At 39.3% G+C, this 23881-nt stretch overlaps 1 protein-coding gene across 2 annotated transcripts in view; it reads right to left on the reverse strand.

Moving 5' to 3' along the window:
• Nucleotides 1-23881, reverse strand: part of PTPRO (protein tyrosine phosphatase receptor type O) — a 239483-nt gene that overhangs the window by 62381 nt on the left and 153221 nt on the right. For both annotated transcript variants that reach the window (XM_029953983.1, XM_029953982.1), the window contains exons 6-12: nt 22886-23047; nt 19148-19344; nt 12045-12165; nt 11496-11689; nt 10267-10378; nt 6331-6482; nt 4888-5008 (exon numbers count right to left, since the gene is read on the reverse strand). In XM_029953983.1, the coding sequence (XP_029809843.1) occupies nt 4888-5008; nt 6331-6482; nt 10267-10378; nt 11496-11689; nt 12045-12165; nt 19148-19344; nt 22886-23047 (1059 nt within the window). The remainder of the gene's footprint in view (nt 1-4887; nt 5009-6330; nt 6483-10266; nt 10379-11495; nt 11690-12044; nt 12166-19147; nt 19345-22885; nt 23048-23881) is intronic.

Genomic DNA, 23881 nt, shown 5'->3' on the forward strand with positions numbered 1-23881 from the left:
ATTTTATTTGACAACTATTTGGATGACCTCTCAGTTTTTTGTTTTTAAGTCCAAAGAAGCAGCTTTTGTTGTCACCCTTTCCTTTTCTAGTTTTTCTAGTCTTCTCAGTCTCAGTGAACTGCAACACCATCCAGCTGACTTGCACAAGAGTAAAGCCTAGGAGTCATTCTTAATTTCCCTTTCTCTAATTTCCTATTTTCACCCCACAAGGTTTTAATGGAAACAAAGTAACTATGAATCCAAAAGAATTACTGAATTCTGTCCATTTTTCTCCACTTCCATGAGTACCACTTACCTAAAAGTTGCCATCATTTCCAATGGAACTTACTGAATTTGAATGCTATTTTTAAAGTCAGGACACAAGGTGCCCTAATCAGTCTCCCTATCTTCACCCCACAATCCTTCCTCCCTTGAGCAACCAGAGGAATTATTTTAAATATGTCAGATTTTTATTTTTAATTCTCTAAATTCCCTCTTATTAGACTCAAAATAAAATCTCAACTCCATCTTCCTAAAAATTCCCTGCGCTTAGCATGCGCTTTCCCAAACTTTTCGTGGCTGATCCTTTCTTGTGATTCATTTCTCTCATCATTGCTTCCTCAGAGAAAGGCTTTGTTGCTTACACAGTGCCCCCACGGCCCTGTTTTAATGTGGCACACAGCACGCCTTCCCATCCGCTCCTGCAGCAGGTGAGAAGCTCCTAGTGAATGAAAGCTGAACCCTTTGAGTTCATTATTATAAGTAGTCTGGCAGCTGGGCACTCTCAGAAGGTTCTCAGTACATATTTGTTGAATGAATTCATGAGTGGACATTCTACTAACATAGAGCTATACTGTGATAGGTCCAACCTTTCTTACCCTTATTTCTTTCCTTTCTTTCTTTTTTCTTTTTAGAAGGTTGGTTACCTGATGCAAACTTATCCAATTTTCTTAAAGCTGGCCCAGAGTTTCAAGTGGATTTACCACGACCAGAAGTTATGACTGGCTGCTGGTTGAAGCCACAATTGCATGTAGGCCAGTAAATTCTTGTAAAATGACATGTCTTAGTACAGATTTGATTGACATTTGTATTGACTGCCAAAGGGAGCTGTCATCACATACCCCCATGGTACCGTAAAACTGCTGACAACCTCAAATTCTTAATAGGATGACTGGCTCAGTGCCCTGCAAACAGTCCCACTGTTGGTAGATGCCTTCTTGTAGATGCTTATCAGTGACATAATTGTCGAGAATCCTTGGCAATTGTTTTGAGGCTCTCTACACTTGCACGTGGATTACTTTATATTATACTGGATTCAATCAGAGCTTGGTTTCTTCCCATAGATGCAGACCCTTGCCCTCCTTCGTACCGAGTCGAGCCATTGCAAAGAGGCTTCTATTACAGAGAAACTGACCTCAGGCTTAGCCAGTTCTGGTCCTAGCTTTAACACCATTTCTTGGATTCTAACTAGCCTTAAAAATCTGTGTGCCAGAGTTGTAGGTTTCTATGAAGTAGAATTCATATGACTTCTATGGAGACCAACTGGATGCTATCAAGGAACATAAAATGACTAGAATGAAAGTTCTGTGAAATAAAAGATAACTGCAATCAGTTATTACTAAAGTAAAATGTTATTTTACTTCTCTGAAAGGTAAAACTTGGAATACTGTATTCAACTTTGAGGTTTGTGGTTGTAGTTTGGTTTAATAAATATCTATTGAGCACCTACAGTAGGCAAGGCCGTATGTGTTATGGGAAATTGAAAGAAGTAAAAAACAGTAATGTGATGAGTAGAGTAGAAAACAGACTTCTAGACAAATGGGTGAAAAATGAAGTTATTTAGTTTTCAGGGGTAAAAAAGGCTGAGTTCAGGCACATTATATACAGATTGTCTTGTTTTCAGAAAGGAATAATGTAGAGGCAGTATTTTGTCTGATACTTAGATCACAAAAAGGAAAACCTTACTGATTTTAAGAAATAATTTTTATGGGATCTTGCCTTCTCTTCTTGAAAAGTTTAAAGGACTTTTCTACACTGGTTTAAGTAGTCCTGTCTGTTAACAGGAAGATCTGGAAGCTTGAAACCTCATGATCAATTTGGGATGGGAACTATCATGATTTTTACTCATATACCTGGGTAGTGTGAATATAATTGTACCAGCTCAGGACTTTAACTCATATTCGTGATCATATTTCAACCACAACGTCACATAAAAATTACTTTGAATTTGTTAGTTAGGAAGACTAACAAACCAAATGAGTTAGCGAAAGCAGCTTATGACCTCCTTTAATCATAAAGCTGGGACAAGAAAGGCATGGGGGATGTGAGCATAATCTTTAAGCATTTCCAGTTACCTGGAAACTTTTGAACTGATTTTTATATCCACGGAGGACAAAATCAGAGCTAACAGTTGGAACTGAGAGGCAGGCAATTTTTTCTTAATAGAAAGATCACACAGCTTTGGAAGCTAGTGACCTCCACATTCCTAGAACTGAAGCACAGACCACTGGGGAAGAGCAGATTGCCTGCAGTGAATGAAATTGAACTTGTGGTTCTCAATGAGAGGGTGTTTATCAATTTGTAGGAATGTTTTTAATAGCCACAAGGAAGGTTGTTACCTGGACTTCTGTGGGTAGGGAGCAGAAATGCAAGATGTTCTGCAGTGATCAAGAAAGCTCCAAACAGAAAAACTGTCCCACATCCCACATCCCACATCTGTTTGTAATGTCATGCCAGAATAAATCCAACATAAATATAATTGCAGGTACTTTAACACATAGTAATGTTGGAAAAGGTTTTCAAGAAGTTAAGTAAAATAATTTAGAAGAAAGATGTCATTAAGAAAAATAGCTAAATGGAATTAGGGTGTTATTTAAGACTTACTCAATAATTTACTTTTTCTGCCAATAGTGTCTATTTAATATGTTATATATCTCCAGTTACCTATTTTACTTTATTTATTTAAAAAATTTTTAATGTTTTCTTATTTTTGAGAAAGAGAGAGACAGAGTGTGAGCAGGGGAGGGGCAGAGAGAAAGGGAGACACAGAATCTAAAGCAGGCTCCAGGCTCTGAGCTATCAGCACAGAGCCCGATGTGGGCTCAAACCATGAGATCATGACCTGAGCTGAAGTCCGATGCTTAACCAACTGAGCCACCCAGGTACCCCTAATTTTAAAGGCTTTCAGCGTGAGGATTTAAATTTTAACATGGCCAATAGGAGACAAAAAAGATTTAAGACTTAGTGTCTTATGCATTGAATTATAGAGAAATGCAACCATTGGGGAAACTAAGGAAAGATTGGATTTTGTTTTGTTTGGGATTTTCTGTGAGTTTTCTAATGGTACATCCCTACCAGCAGTGTTTTTCCAAGTATTTGTTTAAGTTGCTAATAAAACACCCTGGATCAGTCTGGACTTACAGCCGCACCGATAAACATATGTAGGAAGAGTAATGATTTGACATCTTAGGAATAGACTTAGATACAGACTATAAATTAGCAGATATCTGAAACACTGATGTCAGTAAACTGCATTAAGTGTTTTGAAAAGATTCTTATTGGCATTCTCTATATTGTTAATTTTCAAAACATAAAATGGAGATCTCTGCTGTGAAAATCATACTTTGAAGTGCATTCATTTCTAGGTGGCCCCTAAGACAATTTTTTGCTAATGGTTCTCTTCCCTGCTGCTGATTATAGATTATTATCCCCGGGCCCGCTTTATGTATCAGAAACTAAATGTATAGCTCACTATGTGGGAAATTGTTGAATGCAGAAGATGTGTTTTGTGTTAAACAGTGTCATGTCCTAGTTGTATTTCATAATATAAACAATTATTTTGACACTACATTACACAATAATTTCTAGCTCCTCAGCAAAAATATTATACTTTCCCCATTTTCCCTCATCCACAGCCTATTATTTTTCTTGGCATGCTCTCTTTACTTTAATTAAGGTTATTTTCCTCTTTCTCTTATCACATGCAAATACATCTAGTCTCTTACTACTTATCCTGATGTGAGGTTTTATTCAAGGGTTCACCTGTACTTATGCGTGCTCAGTTATTTATTCACTCCTTTGTTTCCTTTTACACTTACTTGGAAGAACTACTTGTTCCCTTACTGCTTGTAAACTCAAATTTTTCCATTTTAATTATGTGCAGTCATCAGGCAATTTCATTATGATGTACAGAAGCACTGTATCTGACCAAATACACAGGATATCCATATGATTTTGTCATAATTTTTTCTTTTACCTTGGTTTGACATTGGAATTAGGACATTATATCAACTTTGAAAATCAATATGTGGGTTATTTTTATCTACAAGTTTCAATTTGAGATCTTAAAAAGGGCATCACATAATACTTATAAGGGAAGGGGATGGTGTCTGATAGGGTTGAAACCACTGTACTAGATAATCTTTAAGGTCTTTCCTTTTCTAAATTCCTCAGACTCCTTTGTTTCTCTAGTCTCACTAAGGATGGGGTTTCTCCTGTCTCCCTGTATAGCAAAAATTCCATTCACAGAAACTTATAAGTTGAACAAGAGCATCTGGGTGGCACAGTCGGTTAAGTGTCCAACTTAAGCACAGGTCAAGATCTCACAGTCCATGAGTTCGAGCCCTGCGTCAGGCTCTCTGCTGTCAGCCCAGAGCCCACTTTGATCCTCTGTCCTCCCCTCACTTCCCCTCTCCTGATCACTCTCTCTCTCTCAAAAATATAAACAGTTAAAGTTGAATGTACTCTTTCAGTAGTATACATGTTTATCTTGCACTTACAAAAGGGAATGAATATTTTTCTGTTATTTTATAGAATTGAGAAGACCATGACAGATCAAGAGATGCAAACACTGGTTCTCCGGGCATGACTGTTTCCCCTCCCCTCTCCCCCCATGTGCATTTTTCTTACCTAGTTTGACAAGGCGGAGCATGGAGGTATTACTTCCTCTTTCAGTGCAAGCGGTGACTGAGAGGTTGTAGATGTCTCCTGGAGGCAGACTGAGAATCGCGGTCATGACATTGCGTGTTACCTGAAAGAGCCATCAAACTTCTAACGAACTTGAACTAAAATACCATACTCCAGGGCTATGATAGGCATTCTTTTTATTCTTTCTATTCTACGCTGTGTTCTACAGTTGATTACAACCTTACGAATACTTTATTTCCTTTGAAAAATGAAATAAATTCCTCAACTAAGCCAAAGGTAAGGTAGCTCTAAACATGCACAATAAGTATCAGAACACTTTTGCAATTCATTCCCTAGTTGGAATAGGTACTGCTCTGTCTTCATATTCACAGCAAATTTTAGAAAAAGCAATTGCTAGGTTTCTACTGTTAGGTATATAACTCAGCCACAGCTGAGAAGCTCAGAAGAAACATAGTCATGTCTATAGTTACCTGTTTTCTTTTTTTTTTTTTCCATAATATTTTATTGTCAGATTGTTTTCCATACAACACCCAGTGCTCTTCCCCTCAAGTGCCCTCCACCATCACCACCACCTGTCTTCCCCCCTCCCCCCTCCCCCCCAACCCTCAGTTCATAGTTACCTGTTTTCTTAACTAAAGACTACATTTCCTAATCTCTCCTATAGGTAGAGGGGACCATGTGACCCACTCCGACCAATGGATTGTAAGTGGAAATCACATGGGCAGTTTATAAACCTGTCCACACTCTATAAGTGCTGGGCCTTCATATCTTCTCTTTTCCTCTCCCACGTGCTAGAATATGGACATAATGACAATGGAAGTTCACCTGTGCAAATGAAGACTGCACAGTGGTAGACAGAACAACAAGGAAGAAAAAATCTGGACCCCTGGTGATTGATCCTTTACAGCTGGGGTGCCAGAGGTGCTAGCATGAGAGAAACAGGCTTTTATTTTCTTTGAGCTATACTCTTTTTTTATTTTCCACAGTAGTTTAGTCTGTACCCTAACTAAGGCAATGTCAGAAAGTGCAATAAAGCAGGAGAAAAGTAATCAGTATTTCCAGTGTATCCAAATATTTAGGTATTGGTGATATACGAACAAAATATCAAAGCATATTAACTGTGGTTTTCTTGAAAGTGTTTCTTGAAAATGTTTGACATGCTAAAGAAAAAGCTCAAATCATAACATGATAAATGTAATGAAATGAGTAGTTAGAACTATTATAAATCACTCGTAAAGATTAAACAATAAACTCTATGAAAAGAAGAATTTAATTTTTTTAATGGTCCCTTCTCTGGAGCCTAAAACAGTGCCAACTGGCACAAAACATTTGTTTAATGTTTCCATAAATGTTTGCTTAATGATTTTCAAGAGTTTACGTAAATAAATGTTCAGATGCCCAATATTGGGGTTCAAAGAAACATACGCTCTTTTTAATTTTCTTCCTTCCTTCTGCAACAACCATCCAGTGTAACATTCTCGAATGCGAGAGGTCAGTTTTATCGTCCCCGTATGTCCAGCTGACATACAACAGACTGTTGAAGTACTCCACAGACGTGATTTCTGGAGCAACGGGGGCTACAAGGAAGGTAAGAGGCACATTTTAGTTTAAGAGACTAATAATAATTAAAGGACTTACCAACAGAGCATGCAATCTCATGTAGAGTCAATTTAGAGAATTGAAATTCACACCATAAAGGGGCACCTGGGTGGCTCAGTTGGTTAAGCATCAAACTCTTGATCCTGGTTCAGGTCATGATCTCATGGTTCCTGGGTCTGAGCCCTGCACTGGGCTCGTCGCTGACATCGTAGAGCCTGCTTGAGATTCCTCTCCCTCTTTGCCCCTCCCCCACTCATTCACATGCTCACGTGTGTGCGCTCTTTCTCTCTCTCAAAACAAATAAACTTAATAAAAAAAAAACTTTAAAAAATTCATGCCATATGAATCCCCAGGACTTTTCAGTAACATAACGAAGGTTGGGGGTAAAAGTTGGGCACTTATTTCCTGGGTCCCCACCTTGTATGGCTCAGACACAAGGAGGCCAGACCCATCTGTACTTGAGGATATCAGGTCTTCCATACCGATTTCATAGTTACAAGATTCCTGAAATGTTCACTTCTTTGCATACACGTTTTGCATCAATAAATTGATAGTATAAGGCATTACCGAATTTATTTTCCAAGCAGTACTGGAAAACTTGGGGTCCTATCAAAGTATATTTTTTCTTGTGGTATAGCAAAGATGTTTATGGAAATAAAGAACAGTAGGATCAATGATCAGAGGGACAGAAAATAAATATTGTTTCTATAAAATCACAAAGCAATACCACAGACTGTCTAACCAGTCTGTGGCTTTGCAAAAAGTAGACTCTTAATAAACGTTATTGAAGCAAGTAGCAAGGAAGGAAGGGTTCTCTTATCACACCACAAAGCTAACTTCTAACACGGAGGTTTTTAGTTTATTTTATATTCTGACACATTTAAATTTTAATTTTTTTAATGGGGAGGAGAGTTCATTACAACCTTTATAATATATGAGCTCTGAATATGCATTTTAATTATTTTTAAACTTAACTGAGAATCCTGAAGATTTTAGGAAACACATACACAGTTGAATTTCAATTCCCTGTGTGTGTTGAAGACAAGCAAGTGAGAGCACAAAACCAAATGAAATATCAGGAGGAGAATTTCTGGAAGCCATGAAGATTTATTTTCCTTGATATGCTACTAGTACTCATAACAAACATTCATGAGTATGCTTTGAAGAACAATTTTTCACTGAAGAGATTTGCAGTATGGAGTGTACAGAACATTTCTGTAGCTAGCAAGTAACACAAACCCACATCATATTTCAGAATAGTCTAATAAAGAGAATAATACCTGAGGCTTCTTTTCTCTCAATATATTTCTAGGTACTTCATTATGCGTATATATCTATACTTATATTTCGTCAAGGGATATTTTCTCGTGTTCTAATTCTAGTGAGGACAAGAAATGTATTTAAAATCACAAACCCAGAAACGTATTTAAAATTGCATAGCTCCCTGCACGTAAGTATTAACTAGATATTTAGATTTTTATATGCTGTATTATTGCCTTAAAATTCAGCATGTTGCTGAAAGGCCACAAGATGTCACTATTTGTTTATTAAACATTATTTGGTCCATTGGCATAATTACTATGCATTTGACTTGCAGACAAAGTTGCCTAACAAAGACAGTAGACCCGAGATCGGAAAAAAAAATCCCACCTTATTCAAATATTTGTCATTTTGGATCACAACTAAAAGCACAGGAAAGAGAAGTGTGATATATTCTTGCTTGCTTTAAACTTGAGATGAGGGAAGAAAAACAAAGCAACATAAGGCTACAATTTCAACTGGTTTTAAAAATAAGTATAAAAATAGGTCAGAGTCCATACATATTTTAATAATGACTTACGTTGTATAGCTTACTTCTCACACTATCTGTGAAAAATTATTATGCCTATTTTACAGATGTGAGAATTGAGACCGTCTGTGTCATATGCTTAGACGAGACCGTGGAGTGACAGTGTCAGCATGATTTAGGAGATCATCCCAGGAAAAGACTGTGCAATGACAGTGTCAGCGTGACTTGGAAGATCGTCCCAGGAAAAGGTCAGGAGTTCACAAAGATCAATTTATTGGAGACAATAGACTGCTCACCTAGTCAAGCAGCTCACTTGTTAACCATAGAACTATCCAGACTTGCTAGACCCATAACATTTGCCAGGTCCCAGTGAGTTCCCAGCTTTGAAAAGCACACCTAAACCACTTGGATCCAGAACTCCAAGTCCTGTTAATTTTTCATTTCCGATGTCCCCCTTCGGAGACACCGCAGAGAGCCTGGCAAGGTGGTTTTCTGTCTTATTGCAGCGAATTCTAATACACTTGGGTTTGCTCTATTGGCTGGTTGTTAGGCCACATTTTGAATTCCGCCCATGAGAAAAAAGAAGTTGAGGATCATTAGGATAATTGGCTCAAAGTTCGACAGCTAGAATTCTGCAGGTCTAGGTCTGCTCAATCAAGTGTTCAGAAGTAAAGTCTGGGCTCCTTTCAGACATCTGCTCTGTCTGAGGAGAGGATAATCTCAGAAAGGCAATGTCAATACAGTTAAGCTGTATGAATTACTTAGATGGTAAAATTTAATTAAAATTAAGTATGCAGTTATTAATATAGTCAAGAAGTTCACACACTACTTGGTGCATAATCGGTGCTTTCTGCCTTTTTGGTGTTCTTTCACCTTTCTACTCTAGTATGACTATTAACGTCTGGAACACAGGGAGCTCTAGACCTTGGCTCCTAAAGGAAGGGGATGCACTAGGTATGCTGATAGTGTAAGAATTCACATGACTAATTTCTTCTTTTTCGTCTAAGATTTTATTTTTAAATGGGACTCGAACTCACAACCCAGAGATCAAGAGTCGCATGCTCTACCAACTAGGCCGGCCAGGCACCTCCACACGATTAATTTCTTTGCATTTCTTTCACTGATACAGTTTGACAGAGTAAAGCTAGATGTCCAGTGAAGAAAATATTTTGCTAACAGTCTTCTTCATCTAGACATAGTTTTCTCTCAGTATAACACGATTTATAGTCTCGTAGTCCAACCAAAAGTTCCTGAAAAATCACAGTTCAAATAGAATTAAAAAAGAACTAGTGTTTTTTTGATGAATTTCCCCTTTTCACTGCCATCTCTGACCATCTCTGTTATCTGTCTTTGCTATAAGAAAATGAGCTAACACTCACTGTATAAGTGCTTAAACTTTGTGCCACGTTATTTCACTAAGTAATGCATTTAAACAGAAAGGGATAATAGATGCTGTTATCATTTCCATTTTGCACATAAAAAACCCCTGAGGCTTACAAAAGTCAACGTGCACAGTTTACAGAGGGGAGATGGCCGATCGGTGATTCGAACCCAGGTCCGCTGGTCTCCAAAGCCTGTTTTATCGCCTGCTATGGACAATGCTGCCATCAGCTTGTGACTTTAAAACAGGCTTGATTAATAAGGAAATGGGGGCTCTCTAGCAAATATAATCATTGAATGGATAAAATCAATTCATCTCTGTGTGAAGCCCAAAGCTCTGTCTGCTACATCTCTCTTCTAATCGATTCCAAACAAGGGCACATAAATAAAGGACAGTGACTCAGGATTTCGATTTTTAAAGACTATCATTTAAACAAATAATGAACTTTCCGAATCAAGGATACTAGCTTCCCTGAGACTGCCGTTCAGTCAGTGCTGAGTGAGTGCCTAGCGCTTTCTGGGGGTAGATCTCTTCAGAAATTCCTCAAAATGGCGTTCTCTCCCCGTGGAAGCGGTTCCCATACACCACTCACCTGTTATGAAGCTAATGGTGGAGCTGTCGCAACAGCTCAGTTCTGGGTCTCCCCATGTTACCATGGTAACTCGAAAGTTGTAGTACCATGCTGGCAATAGATTGGCTATCCTCTGAAAAGAGAAAGGAGGCAAAAGAGCAAGGGGAAAAAATCCCATTTTGGAATAGAGTTACTTTTATTAGGTCATGAAAATAATCAATAAATAACTTTCATTTTCCTTTCTGTGCCTTTTTGTATTTCTCAAATTTTCCATTAAAAAATTCTTTCTGGAATGAGGTAAGATATAAATAGAATGATCTACAAACAGAACTTTAAAAACAGTGATTCATAGGTATAGAGTCGAATGTTACTAGCATTGGTTTCATTTTGCAGTTTCCTAAGTTGTATTACATATGTGGAATAGTAGTTATTTGTAAGTGACTGTATGTACACATTCCCCTATTTCTAAGAAAACTGGCCTCTCAAAACTTGGTGTTCTCCCAGTTTGGACCATAAGCGCGGGTCTTTGTTGGGTGGCAGATACCAGAGACATCAACTGGGTAGAGGGCAATTGTGCACTTCCTGTGTGACCTGCGCTGTAGATCTTATTCCAGTCTCAGAAAGAGCAACCTGTCCCTGCTCTCTTGAAAAGTATCCTCTAGGGGGGCCTCGGTGGCTCAGTCGGTTAAGTGTCTGACGTCTGCTCAGGTCATGATCTCATGGTTTGTGTATTCAAGTCTGCATTGGGCTCTGACAGCTTGGAGTCTGGAGCCTGCTTTGGATTCTGTGTCTTTCTCTCTCTGTCCCTTCCCTCACTTACGCTCTGTTTCTCCTTCAAAAATAAACAAACATTAAAAAATTTTTAAAAAGAAAAAGCATCCTCTAATGGCCTGACATCATAGGTATTTAACTGATTTGTAGATGTTAAGAATACTCATCACTAGTGTTAAACAGTGTCAACTATTTCTTAAATAAACGTTTTGTGTTTTGTGCCCTCAGGGGCAGAGAGAGACAATAAATATGCTCTTAGCTCTACTAAAATGTGGATATGCTCAATTAGGGGTAAAAGCTTGCTTCACATAATTATTTCTCTCTCTCAATCTCTCCCTTGGACAAAAAACAGTCCTACAAGCAAAAACAACTTAACAAACACCTTGAAAGTAGCAAGCCACCCATGTATATTTACAGGTGAGTTTTTCTGATACGCGTGGTACACAGGGAAGGGGGACAGCCATTGAAGGAACCGTTACCACTGATGCAGTTAAGGAGACAGTCGCCGCTATTTCATAGTATGTTGTCCACTCTGATGTCATTGTCGCAGGGTTGAAATAAAACATTTCAACCACATATTTTCTGAACACTCCTAAGTAAGGTCTGCTCCAGCTCAGAACCACTACCGTAGGACCCAAGGGGTAGAGCATTAAATCCTTTATTCCCGTTGGAACTACGAAGAAGCAGGGAAGGATAAAAAAAAAGAGAGCCAAGAAGAAATGTTTAATATCTTTTCTAATATCTTAGAAATGGCTTCCCACTTCTTAATAACTAGGGTTTTAGTCTTCGGATATGATCACTGAATAAATCATATTTGTCTCCGATGTTATTTTTCCCGAGTAATTGTTGGTAATGATATACCTCAGGTTATACAACTGTAATCATTTATTACTCTGGATGTAGAATATTGGGTGAAGGAGTATGGGTCCCCCTATATGATGATGACAATGTGGGAAATGGACATTGCCCCCACCACCCCCGCCCCACCAACAGTATTCTGATAGTTATTCTTGAGGCTGGCAACTTACCAATAGCAAATGTCACAGGATCTGAAGGTGGTCCTATCAAAGGGCCTTTTCTCAGGTACATCACCACCTGGTACTGGGCACCGGGAACCAGATTTTCAATAATAGATTTGCTTGAGTTCACCTTTAAACCAAACATCAGACATGATTTATTTAGAGCTGGGCTTTCAGAATGTGACACAGAGGCTGATACCATATTCAGGGACTCTTTGTAGAGCCACAGATGCCTTTAAAATCCAGAAGCCTTTGCTCATTCTGGGGAAGGTCAGATTTCAAAATTAGCATGATTTATAGTTTATGTGAACACTGAAGAGAACCCAGAACATTCAAATTCTACGGCTGGATTTAATAAGCTCTGTGAACTGTTTTATACCCATCAATGTCAATTTTAACTATATACACTAGAGACACATCAGCCTCTAACCATAATCAAATCAGCAATACCATAAGGGTAGTCTGACATCTTAAATTGTAGTGTCAGCTAAAAACATACAAAGATCAGTGCAGGAATGTCTTTGGTCTCTCGTCACTTAGAAGCATATAATATCTAATTATAGAGATGGAAATGACTTCAGAGATTATCTGCTCCAAATCTCTCATTTAATAGATCAAGAAAGTAAAGCCAGGAAATGGCCAAGGTCACTGGAAGTGTTGGGACTGGAAACCTAGTGTTGTGACCTCTAACGGCTGCTACAGGCAAGTCCGGAACTACATCGAGACACAGTAGGACATGCTTCTGAAGCCTACGTGACCCCATAAAATAACGCTGTAGACAATAGTTCTCATACAGAGGAGCCCTTCTTTACTATTCTTTTGTTTTCGATTCTTGGTTAGGGAACAAATACAATATAGAGAAAAAGAGAACAGGTAGATAAATGAAATGTCCATATATGTAAATTTGAAATGTACTTATTAAAGCTAAATGTCGGCTTGCACTGGGATGGATACTTCAGCTTACAGGCCAAAAAGTGTGACCTTTAGTGCCACTCATACTTAAGACAGTTCTGCTGTAGAGAGAACACATGTTCTCTATTCAGACTGTCTGAAATCACTGATTCTACCTCATGTCAGCAAAGGGAATTTATTTATAATTCTTAGCTTGGCTTCATGATTGATAAACTATAGATAGTACTATTATGTACCTCACAGGTGAGGATGCTTAAACTAGAGATTCAATAAAGATAATTCACTCCTCATCAATTTTTGGCCTCTAGGGTATATAACATCATAACATTACCGGGGAAAGGAGCAGAAATCAAAGAAGAACAATAGTGTTGACAGCTTACTATGCTATGAGATTGTTTTTAAAGCTTTCTTATGATTTTAAGAATGAATACAGGGGGCGCCTGGGTGGCTCAGTCAGTTAAGCCTCCCACTTCAGCTCAGGTCCTGATCTCCCGTTTGTGGGTTCGAGTCCCGCGTCTGGCTCTGTGCTCTGACATTTCAGAGCCTAGAGCCTGCTTCTGATTCTGGTTTCCCTCTCTCTCTGCCACTCCCTGCTCATGTTCTGTCTCTCTCTTCTCAAAAATAAATTTAAAAACATTAAAAAGAATGAATACAGAATTGGTGATAATGATATGAATTTTAAACCTTTCTAATACCAGAAACTGATTCTACACAACAGGAATTGCATAATTTGAGTTGGGACAACTTGCTCTAAATGGAAGTAGGGGGAGCAGCATACCATGATTTCTTTTCCAATAACTTAACCAGAATAAAATTAAGTTGAATTCATAAAATAGCATGTCCACCTTTTCGTTCCTATTTTTGCCCATGTTTTATTGTTTTATTTTTTAGAAACTATTATTATTTTTAAAAGTCTATTTACTTATTTTAAGAGACAGAGACAGACACAGAGACAGAGAAAGAGAGAGCATGAGCAGGGGAGGGGCAGAGAGAGTGGGAGACAGAGAATCCCAAGTAGGCTCCGCGCTGAATGTGGCTCATGGTTGAACCTCATGACCGCCAGATCACGAGATCATGACCACGGAGATCACATCCTGAGCAAATATCGAGTTGAGTGCTCAAATGACTGGGCTCCCCAAGTGCCCCTGCCCGTTTTAAACACAGATTCTGCTGGGAGTCATCTTGGTAAAGTTAGTCAGCTAAATATTCCCATCCGAGGGAGCTTTTCCTGAAGAGACAAACTATGAATAAGAATGCGTATGTTGTGCACAACTAAGCAACATTGTCTTATTTCTTTAAAATACATTTTCAAATAAAAAAACTAATAACGCTTATTGTGAAAATCATTCATACAGCAGAAGAGCAAATGAAGTAAACTGGCAATTTTGCTGTCTTCCTCCCTCTACTTCCAACATTTTGGGAAGCAGTCTTCCAGACCTTTATATTATATTATTATAATATTATTATAATATAATATATTATATTGAACCATATAGGTGTTGCATTATCAATGTTGCTCCAAACTTTCCTTTAAAACCTAACAACCTATTATGGACATGTAGGCATGCCTGTGAGTGCTAACCTAACTCATTAACCACTCCCTTAGAATATTTAGAATAGCAGGATAGACAAAGTGTAGATTGCTTCAGGGTGGTGTTAAAGTCTCTCTGGTTTGATAATATTTTAGGCAACTAGTTGATTCTGATTATTCAGATGACTACATGAAGTCATAGCCACTTAAGTTTGCCATCATATTTAATATGCTGAGGGTCTCCTGCTAGTAAAATAAGTCAGAGAAAGGCAAATACAGTATGATTTCACTATGTGAAAACTAGAAAGCAAAACAAATGTACAAATAAAACAAAACCAAGGTCTTAGGTATAGGGAACAGAATGGGGGTTGCCAGAGGGGAAAGGGGTTCATAGGTGGATATCATGGGTGAAGGGGACAAAATAAGTAAGTCATGGGGATGTATCATGCAGCATGAGGACCATAGTCAGTAATACTGTCTTGCCTATTTGAAAATTGCTAAGAGAGTAAATCTTAAGTGTTCTTATTCCCAGAAAAAAAATGTGTAACTTTGTATGGTGATGGATGGCAACTAGACATATTATGATGGTCATTTTGCAATGTATATGATTGTTGAATCATTATTCTGTACACCTGACACTAATACAATGTTATACATCAATTATACCTCAATGCAAAAAATATGCCATTATAATAAATTCACCCTAGGGACATGATTCAATTTTTTAATAAGAAGCAACTATGTGTGGGACACCTGGGTGGCTCAGTTGGTTAAATGCCTTACTTCAGCTCAGGTCATGATCTCATGGTTTCTCAGTTCGAGCCCCATGTTGGCCTCTGTGCTGACAGCTCAGAGCCTGGAGCCTATTTCAAATTCTGTGTCTCCCTCTCTGTCTCTGCCCTTCCCCCACTCTTGCTCTGTCTTTCTCTCTCAAAAATAAATAAACGTTACAAAAATTTTTTAAAAAGCAGCTGTATATACATCACACTACTAAAAAAATGAGACGAGGGCAATGGCGTTGCAAATTACCTTGGTAACAATTAATAAACACCAACTCCTTTCTGCCACCCTGGTTTTGAATATTTGCTAAGCCACCAGTGATATCTATGCTTCTATCCCTCCATGCCTTTTATTTATCTTGGACTGTGGTAGGGGTAGGTAGACCGCACTCTACTTATTCAATAATATGTATAATATGTATTTTATTCTCCAGAGGATCATTCCACATCCCCTTCCCAATTTTTCATCTCATCTTCACATTTTACTGTTTTCTCTCTCCCATGCCCGACTGGCTTGGTCTCCATTTCAGAGAATTCTGTTCAGCCCAACGGCTCTCCAGTGGGGCATTGGCCCTCTCACTCCTCAGCTAAAGAAAATAGGAGGAAAGATGTCTTAGAGAGCACAGGAAACACAAGACAGACTATTAAATAACAGAGCCTGTAAATTGTTGGAAGACACTTAGGGACCAAGGCAGATCACATTAAAATAAATAAACATACATATATTATGTGATGTTTTTTCATCCTGAAATTTATGATTGTGTGTGTCTTTGGAGAAAGTACTGAGAGCACTCTGAAGAACTGACAGGGTCCTTTATGTCTAACACTGATGGAGCACAGACTTTATGTTCCTCATTTATTTATTAATGAAATCACCAAGATGGTTGTTAGGGGGCACGCATCACAAAACACCCTTTCCCCCGAACTTTCACCTGCAGACTTATACAGGAAACAACAACCAGACGGGAAGAGCACATACGTAATTAGGACAAGTGCAAAGTAATGGGTACGATGTACCTACACGGAAGGGTAGACTCTAAGCTTCATGAACTCAAGGTTCAAATCAAATTTGTTTCATTTCTAGGATCTTGCACTAGGACCCACCTAGCACGCAGAAATCAGCGGTGGTATAAGGAGGAGTAAAGGCACTCGCCAGGACTCTCCCGGAGGACCTAGGTAATAAATAAAGCAACGATCCTGTCGTATAGTCGGTGGTAGATGCCACGTTGGGAGAGTGAAAGTATAAAATAGTGAAACATTATATTAACTGCTAATACAGCAATCCCACCTTCTCTGCAGGGGACATGTTCTAAGACCCCCAGTGGATGCCTGAAACCATGGACAGTACAGAACCCTGTGTGTACTGTTTTTTCTTACACAAACATACCTATTGTAAAGTTTAATTTAATTACTGTATTAAATTAAGTTACTATAAATCAGGCACAGTAAGAGACCAACATCAATAGCAAAAACAATTACCCAATATATTGCAATAAAAGTTATGTGAATGTAGTCTCTCTCAAAAATATCTTATTGTACTACACTCACCCTTCTTATGACATCATGACATGATAAAATGTCCGTGTGATGAGACAAAGTAGGATGAATGACACAGGGATTGTGACCTACCATTAGGCTACTAGTGACCTTCTGACTATATGTCAGAGGAGGATTGTCTGCTTCTGGCCCAAGGGTGATCACGGGCGACTGAACCCGTGGAAAGTGAAATCACGAATAAGAGGGGGACTACTGTATGCGTTTAGCTTTAGAATCACTCTTATTTGTGAGCTGCAGGAAACCTTGAATTTCCTGTTAAATGCAATTGTAGTAACATTGAAGACAGAATTAAAGACATATTACTAATTTTTTTTTTCTGGATAACAGTTGCCTTAGGAAATAAGCCCAAGTCAGACATGTACTGGTGATAATGTCTTCTGGATTTTTTTTTTAATTAATGGCCACAAGGCTGCAGGCTAGTTTTTGAGACTTTTTGAATAATGTTTCTTCATCTAAACATATGTGTGTGTCTCTATGTATGTGTGTGTGCGTGTGTGTGTGTGTGTGTGTGTGTGTAGTAGGGCAATGGATAATGTTAGTGTGAAAACACAATTTTCAAAATGTCCTTATGGTAATTGACAACACCTCACATGGTGGTCTAGACCCTACCTTCCATTTTAAATATTGGCCTCTTGGGACGCCTGCCTAGCTCAGTTGGTTGAGCTTCTGACTTCGTCTCAGGTCGTGATGCCATGGTTTGTGGGTTCAAACCCTGCTTCGGGCTCTCTGCTGACAGCTAACTCAGAGCCTGGAGCCTGCTTCAGATTCTGTGTTTCCTCTCTCTCTGACCCTTCCCCTGCTCACGCTTTCTCTCTCTGTCTCTCAAAAAATAAATTTAAAAAACATAAAAATATTTAAATATTGGCCTCTTTGCCCATAGTCTTTAACAGTTTCATGTTTGCATCTCCTGAAGGCACTGTCAAAGTATGCTTAGACCTGCTGCTTCTGGCTCACTCATAATTTACACCATTAGCCTTTGGCTTCTATGTAAAGACACATGATTTGTACATCAGGCAAAGGGCCAAGAAATGTACCTTGGAGCAGTCCAGTTCTATGTCATGTTCTGTAAGAGAAACACATTTTTCTATCAATATAATGACTCAACCGTCTTTGGTAGGCTCAGGAAAGGCTAGTAAGCTGCACAATGAATTGTGATTACAAGTTAATCTGTTTAGTATATTTACTCCTTAATTTAATTTAAGTCAAGGGGTAGCCTCAAATAAGGGCTCTTGGTACTCTTAAGCCTTTCTAGCACTCCAAAAGCCAGGATTTCCTAAATTCATCATATCAATTTCAAGTTTCTCACTCTTTGAATTTCATGAAATGCCAAGTTTTCGTGAGATAAATGGAAATATTCCAAAATGCTTTTATATAGCAAATGTTGTGAGTATTATATTTCTAGTGTACGACACACAAGTTGATAGCTTTATTTTTTATGTGTCGGGAAGTAAATATTGTGTTTGCAAGATACCAAGAATCCGTACACTGGATCCTATGAAAAAATAAAACCAAGTTTCGGGAAAGTACAGCTGGGCTCCCTGTGGGTACTCTGGGCGATGGAAGGCAGGGTCTGCCCTGGGGCCCCTGCAGCGGGCGTCCCTGGGGACTGACAGCTGGGCCTGGAGGCTCACTCCGATAGCCATTCCCACCACTAATGATTTGCACCCCATTTCCACTTGTCCCTCATACTCCCCTGTGCTCAGGTAACTCCTGTTTCTCCTTTAAAACTCTTCTCAGATGTGATTAGTGAAGGGGGATTTGTTTTCCTTTCATACTCCTGATGTTTGAATGAGTTTTTCGGTGAGCATGAATAAACTTTATAGTTTAAACAACAAGAAAAAGAATGGAAGAAGTAAAAGAAACAAAAACTCCCCAAAACCTTAGGCTTGGCTGTCTCCTCCTCGGGTAAAACTTTCTCTAGGCAGTTTCCAGATGCTCCCGCCCCAATCCATACTTCCTCCTGCCCAGCTCTTTCGGTGCACTCGTAAGGGCTCTCCAGGCCTTATTTTATCCTCTGCGGTAGCTGTATGTTCCCTTATGCACTGTTCTCACGAGATTGTAAACTCTGTGAGAGGCAGACGCCCAGACGATATCTAGACGGCCAGCACCTATCAGAGTACCTGCCACATCAGAGGTCTCTTGAATGAGGCCTGGAAAGAAAGATGGCAGCCCCGAGAGGAAGAGGGAAGACTGTCCCCGAAGCAGCACGCACGCTCACTTCCTGTGCACACCGCACCCCGGGGAGACCCCAGCACGCCTCTCGCCACGCCTCCTGGCTCCAGGCCGGGCGGCAGCAGGTGAGTGAGCGCGTCAGCGCTGTTTCTTCCCTTTACCTGAGTGCAGTACTGCTTCTCTAGCCTCTGGCTCTCCTTTTGTTTCTGGCAGGTGAGTGACACCACAGACACGATGGTGCCGTTGTAATTCTCTTGGGAAGACGTCCAGGACATCAAAGCGGTGGTCGAGCTTAACACGTGGACGCTCACATGCTGGGGCTTCTCCGTCAGTTCTTCGATCCACTCTCCTGAGGGGCCTGAACATTGCACATTAGAGCACAAGGGAGGTTTCATGCTGAGCTGGTTGAGATAAAAGAGTCTCATTTGAAAAACCATGCTGTTTTCCTTTGGCCCTTACAGAGATATTCAGAGCCAGACTGGCGGCTGGACCGGCATGTCTGTAAGTCCTCCGCTGACCTAACCCCAGTCGCGGTAGCAACGGAATCGGCTCTATGAACAGAGGGACGCTCCATGTCCGCCGTTATGTGCATCTGAGGTGGTTCTGGTAAACTTTTCGCCAGAGAGAATCTACTTCTCTCTTAGCAAACAGTGTGCAGGGCATTTCATCAGTGTTTATAATTCCTTTGCTGTTAGGATCTTCGGTCTCTAGAAATAATTACTTTGAGATTCAAATTAGCCTCTCCTGCCATCCTGTGAAAAGACTTTAAATTTGGTAACAGCAGGATCAAAGAGGCGCGGTGTGACTGTAGGAGAGAGGAAACAGGCAACAGGCGGGCTCAATTATAGAAGCTGCCTGAAATCTGGGCGATAATTTGAGGGACGCGGTGGGCTCCTCATTATAAAGTATCTCCATAGAAGTGTCCGCCATTAGCTTTGTTCTCTTAAGTTTTTACAGTGGTTATTAGCACAGTGCCTGACATGTAGTAAGGACTCAAGAAGTGTTAAGATGGTTATTATCTACAGAAAGTCCTTGCTGAAATGCAAATGCACAACTTTCCTTTATTTGCTTAGGATACACTTCTTAGTGTCTTCCTGGGCTGGAACCCAGGGGGGGAATAGGAGCAGGAGGCTCTGCGGGGGAGAGCAGCCTCGGGCTCACAGCAGAGGGGTCAAGGGAGATAATGACAATAATAATGATGGCAAAGAGAGCTGGCATTCACCATGTACTAGGCTCTGTTTTGAGCTTGTATATGCTTACATATTTTAATCCTTTAATTTTCATAACAGACCTATGAGAGAAGTACTGGTATTACTTCCACTGTCAGATGAGGAAACTGAGGCAGATCAAGGGGAAGTAGAGCTGGGATTCAGACACAGGAAGGCTGGTTCCAGAATCCATGCTCTTAACACCTCCATGAAACTTCTGGAAGCACTAGGAAAGCATTGGTTTGGAGATAGGAAAGTTGACCTAGACTCAGTTTTGCTCATTAGTAGTGAGCAAATGACTGGGCAAATGATTTAATGTCTCTGAATCTCAGTCATGGCACCGGCCAAATAGATAAATCATAAAATGTTAGGATTAACAATGTTAGAGATCCGATACCTCATTTCACTGATGAGGAAACTGAGGCCCGGAGATGCGAATGGCCTGTCCAGTGTCACAGAGCTAATAAGTGCTTGGGGCCCAACCCAGACCTCCTATCTCCTCTGTCAGTACTCTGTGGCAATTTATCAAATGCCATCTGTCGCTGGGATCAAATGAGATCATATGTGTTAGAGCTCTATGTAAATGTGAAGTGTTAATACTGTTACGAAGATTACTGGGTAGCAGGTGCGCAGAGAGCCAAAGTGGGAGGAAGGAAAACAAGTTCACTTATTTGATAATCAAGCCAACGTAATAGGTCACTGCAGGCTACACGGAAACAGACTTTGCTAGCAAATATTCCTAGGTTCCAGTCCTCATTTGGACACTTGGGAAAAGTCATTAAACTTTCTGTGATTTCGTTTTTTTTCCATCTGAAAAATGGGGATCATTGAAATGTAAGGCTATTGGGAGACTCATATAAATTTATACCTTACTTCTCATCTCTGAGGAAAACCTTCAGAACTACATAAATAGAAACCATAATGCAACAAGAAAAACATAAATCTGAATGTAATATAGTAAATATTAATGTGACAGCTTAACTGTAGCCCAGTTTAGGTCAGGAAAATGGTCTGTGAATATAAGTTAGCTGCTGTGAGATTGCAGTGTATTAAGGGGGCTTACTCAGTTAAGTACAGTATTTATTTATTTATTATCTATAGTGTCCTGTGTTAAACTAAAAATATATATACAGTACACCTGAATAACCCATTACTGCAGAATGGAATATCCTAAGTGCTACAAATATTATTCTTTTATTGGCAGAGAAAAAACAAAAATTTTAGTGCCTTGTATTTTTCTAGATGAATTTTAATACACATCTCTTTGAAATAATTGTATTTTGGAGCAATTCTGACACATTCTCAATAGCACTAGTCAAACCGGATATTCTAGGGCAGCGTGCCTGACACAGGAAAGTCGTTCAGTGAATTATTTGTTGGTCGAAGGTACAGCAGAATTAATAAATCAATAGTACAACCCCAGGCTAGGATTTTATAATCTGGTATGAAAAGCAAGATGTACACGTATAAAAGAAATCTAGAGGAATACCATACACAAATAAGCTTTGCAATCTGTGCTGAGCACCATGAAATGCAGGAGACATTCAGAGAGGGGAAGGGCCAGCAAGGTTAGAATAGCTGAGGAAGTGTTGTGACTGCTGTTCACACTTGCGGTGGACCTTTACTGACAGGCCAGGAAACCTGCTGGTTAATGAAACGGTGTAAGGTTCAGGGAAGAATCGAATACTAACCTTTGTCCTATGCTCAAGTGACCTCATGTCTAAGATCTTCCATAACTAAAAGACGTGCAAACAGCTATGACTAATCTTTCTGTGTATCTAATGAATCATTAGGCCTCTTATCAGGGACTACATTTTTGGTTTCGTAATTAGAGATGCTACGTGGGTTATTTGCAACATGTTTTAGCTGTTGAACTAAGCTGATCTCTTCCTGCTGCCTCCTTCTGATTCTCCCACCCTCCTTTGAGGATTAGTAGATGAAAGGTGGTATTTTGCCTTTGGAGAGGGTGATAAAGTATAGGGCGGTCATCCTTTTTGAAGAGTGGTTTTTATCCACTGCCTTCTGGTTTTTCCTTTCTGCTGATCGGAGACACATTTAACTGGTTTTAACTGGTTCTTGGCCTCTAAACCTCTGGTGAACATTCAGATTAGCTAAAAACGTTACAGACATGCATGATTTGTGCAGCTTTTAGAGGCCAGTTACTGCTTTGCTATTGCCCCTCATGGAATCAGGAGGAGCCACCCTGTGACTTGACACTGGGGCTTTTAGGATGCTCTAGCTTTGCCCTCTTGTGCCAAATTTATGGTGACCCCCTAGGCCCTACTACCCTTGAATTTTTGTTTGTCCTTTGAGTTCTATACATTCAATATTCTAATGAGACTTTTCACATAGTCCAACAATATCAATTTTCTATACAGCCTTAAACAAAAGTCACATTTCCTAAATAGTGCGTCCATGTCCTTGGAGAGTTTGCTACGGCTGGTGTGGAAAGTCAGCTTAATAAATGTTCAATTACCACAATAATAAAAAAAAATCCGTAAGCTAAACTTCTGGGTAGGTTTGCTACTATTAAACGTACATATATTTCTTCTGCTGTCAAAATCTTGTGGATCCGGGCCTCCCCTTGACCTTGAAGGTTTGATGAATAATTGATGCTGGAGCATCATTAATCTCCCTGGTTCCATTGTCCTTGCCCCCCTGTAAGTACAAAATAATCCCTTTGGTACTTACTGATATAAAAACTGAGTGATTTTGCTGACTGACTTTTTCGAGTTTCACAAGATCCTGAGGAGCTAAAGGTTGTCACAGATAACTTATATTTCCCAGGCTCCTTCAGTTCCGTGACAAATTCATGCGCTTCTTCATCCACGGTCAAATATTCTGTAAAGTTTTCTGAATCATATGAAAAAAAAAAGAATATATATGAACTGGAACCTGGAAGGGATTTGAATATAGATAAGTCAATTTATAAAAAAACACAAATTAGCAGTTTTTAAAATATTATACATATTAAAATATTACACATCTTAATCAAAGGTGCTATAAAAGAAAGATAACTAAGTATTGCAATTGTTTTTCATAATACTTTTAAGGAGCCAAGCTAAAATATGGCATCCAAATCAATAAAACTTAGGGATTCTCCTGTGTGGGTTCCCAACAACATTATATGCACAAAATAATAGCAGAATGTCAGGAGAAGATCACAATAGTTGACTTTCTTATCTGGATATAAGGAATATAAAAAATAACTGGCAACAAGTATCTTATAAATTCTTGGTGGTAGTATTAAATGTCCAGAAATGCCTTAACATTAACTGGATTATTTCTGGTTAGAAATAATTCTCCTGGGCAGATTTTCTGACACTTGCAATATGTTTTCTTCATCTGTTTTCTTCCAGAACTTCTAAAAGTAAAAGTGATTTCTACATTGCTTCAAAGTCCATCTCCTGCTGCTTATTACTGCATTTGAAGTTGTTCTCACCGGCTGGTGACTACAATAGCCTTAACAGAACTCATTGCAGTCACATAAAAACATGATCGAAACCTCATGGAAATCCTTGCTTAAAAGAATTCTGAGTTAAGAGACCCTATTTTCTATAGAATATATTAAGGAACAGAAAAATAAATGACAAATATACTAGGGGCAGATGAAGAGAGATTACTTTATACAAGTAATTCCAGCAAATGCTAAGACTTTTGACTTGAATAATTGGAAATGACAAAGGA

The sequence above is a fragment of the Suricata suricatta genome, chromosome 10 (genome assembly GCF_006229205.1).
Source record: "Suricata suricatta isolate VVHF042 chromosome 10, meerkat_22Aug2017_6uvM2_HiC, whole genome shotgun sequence".
NCBI lineage: Eukaryota > Metazoa > Chordata > Mammalia > Carnivora > Herpestidae > Suricata > Suricata suricatta.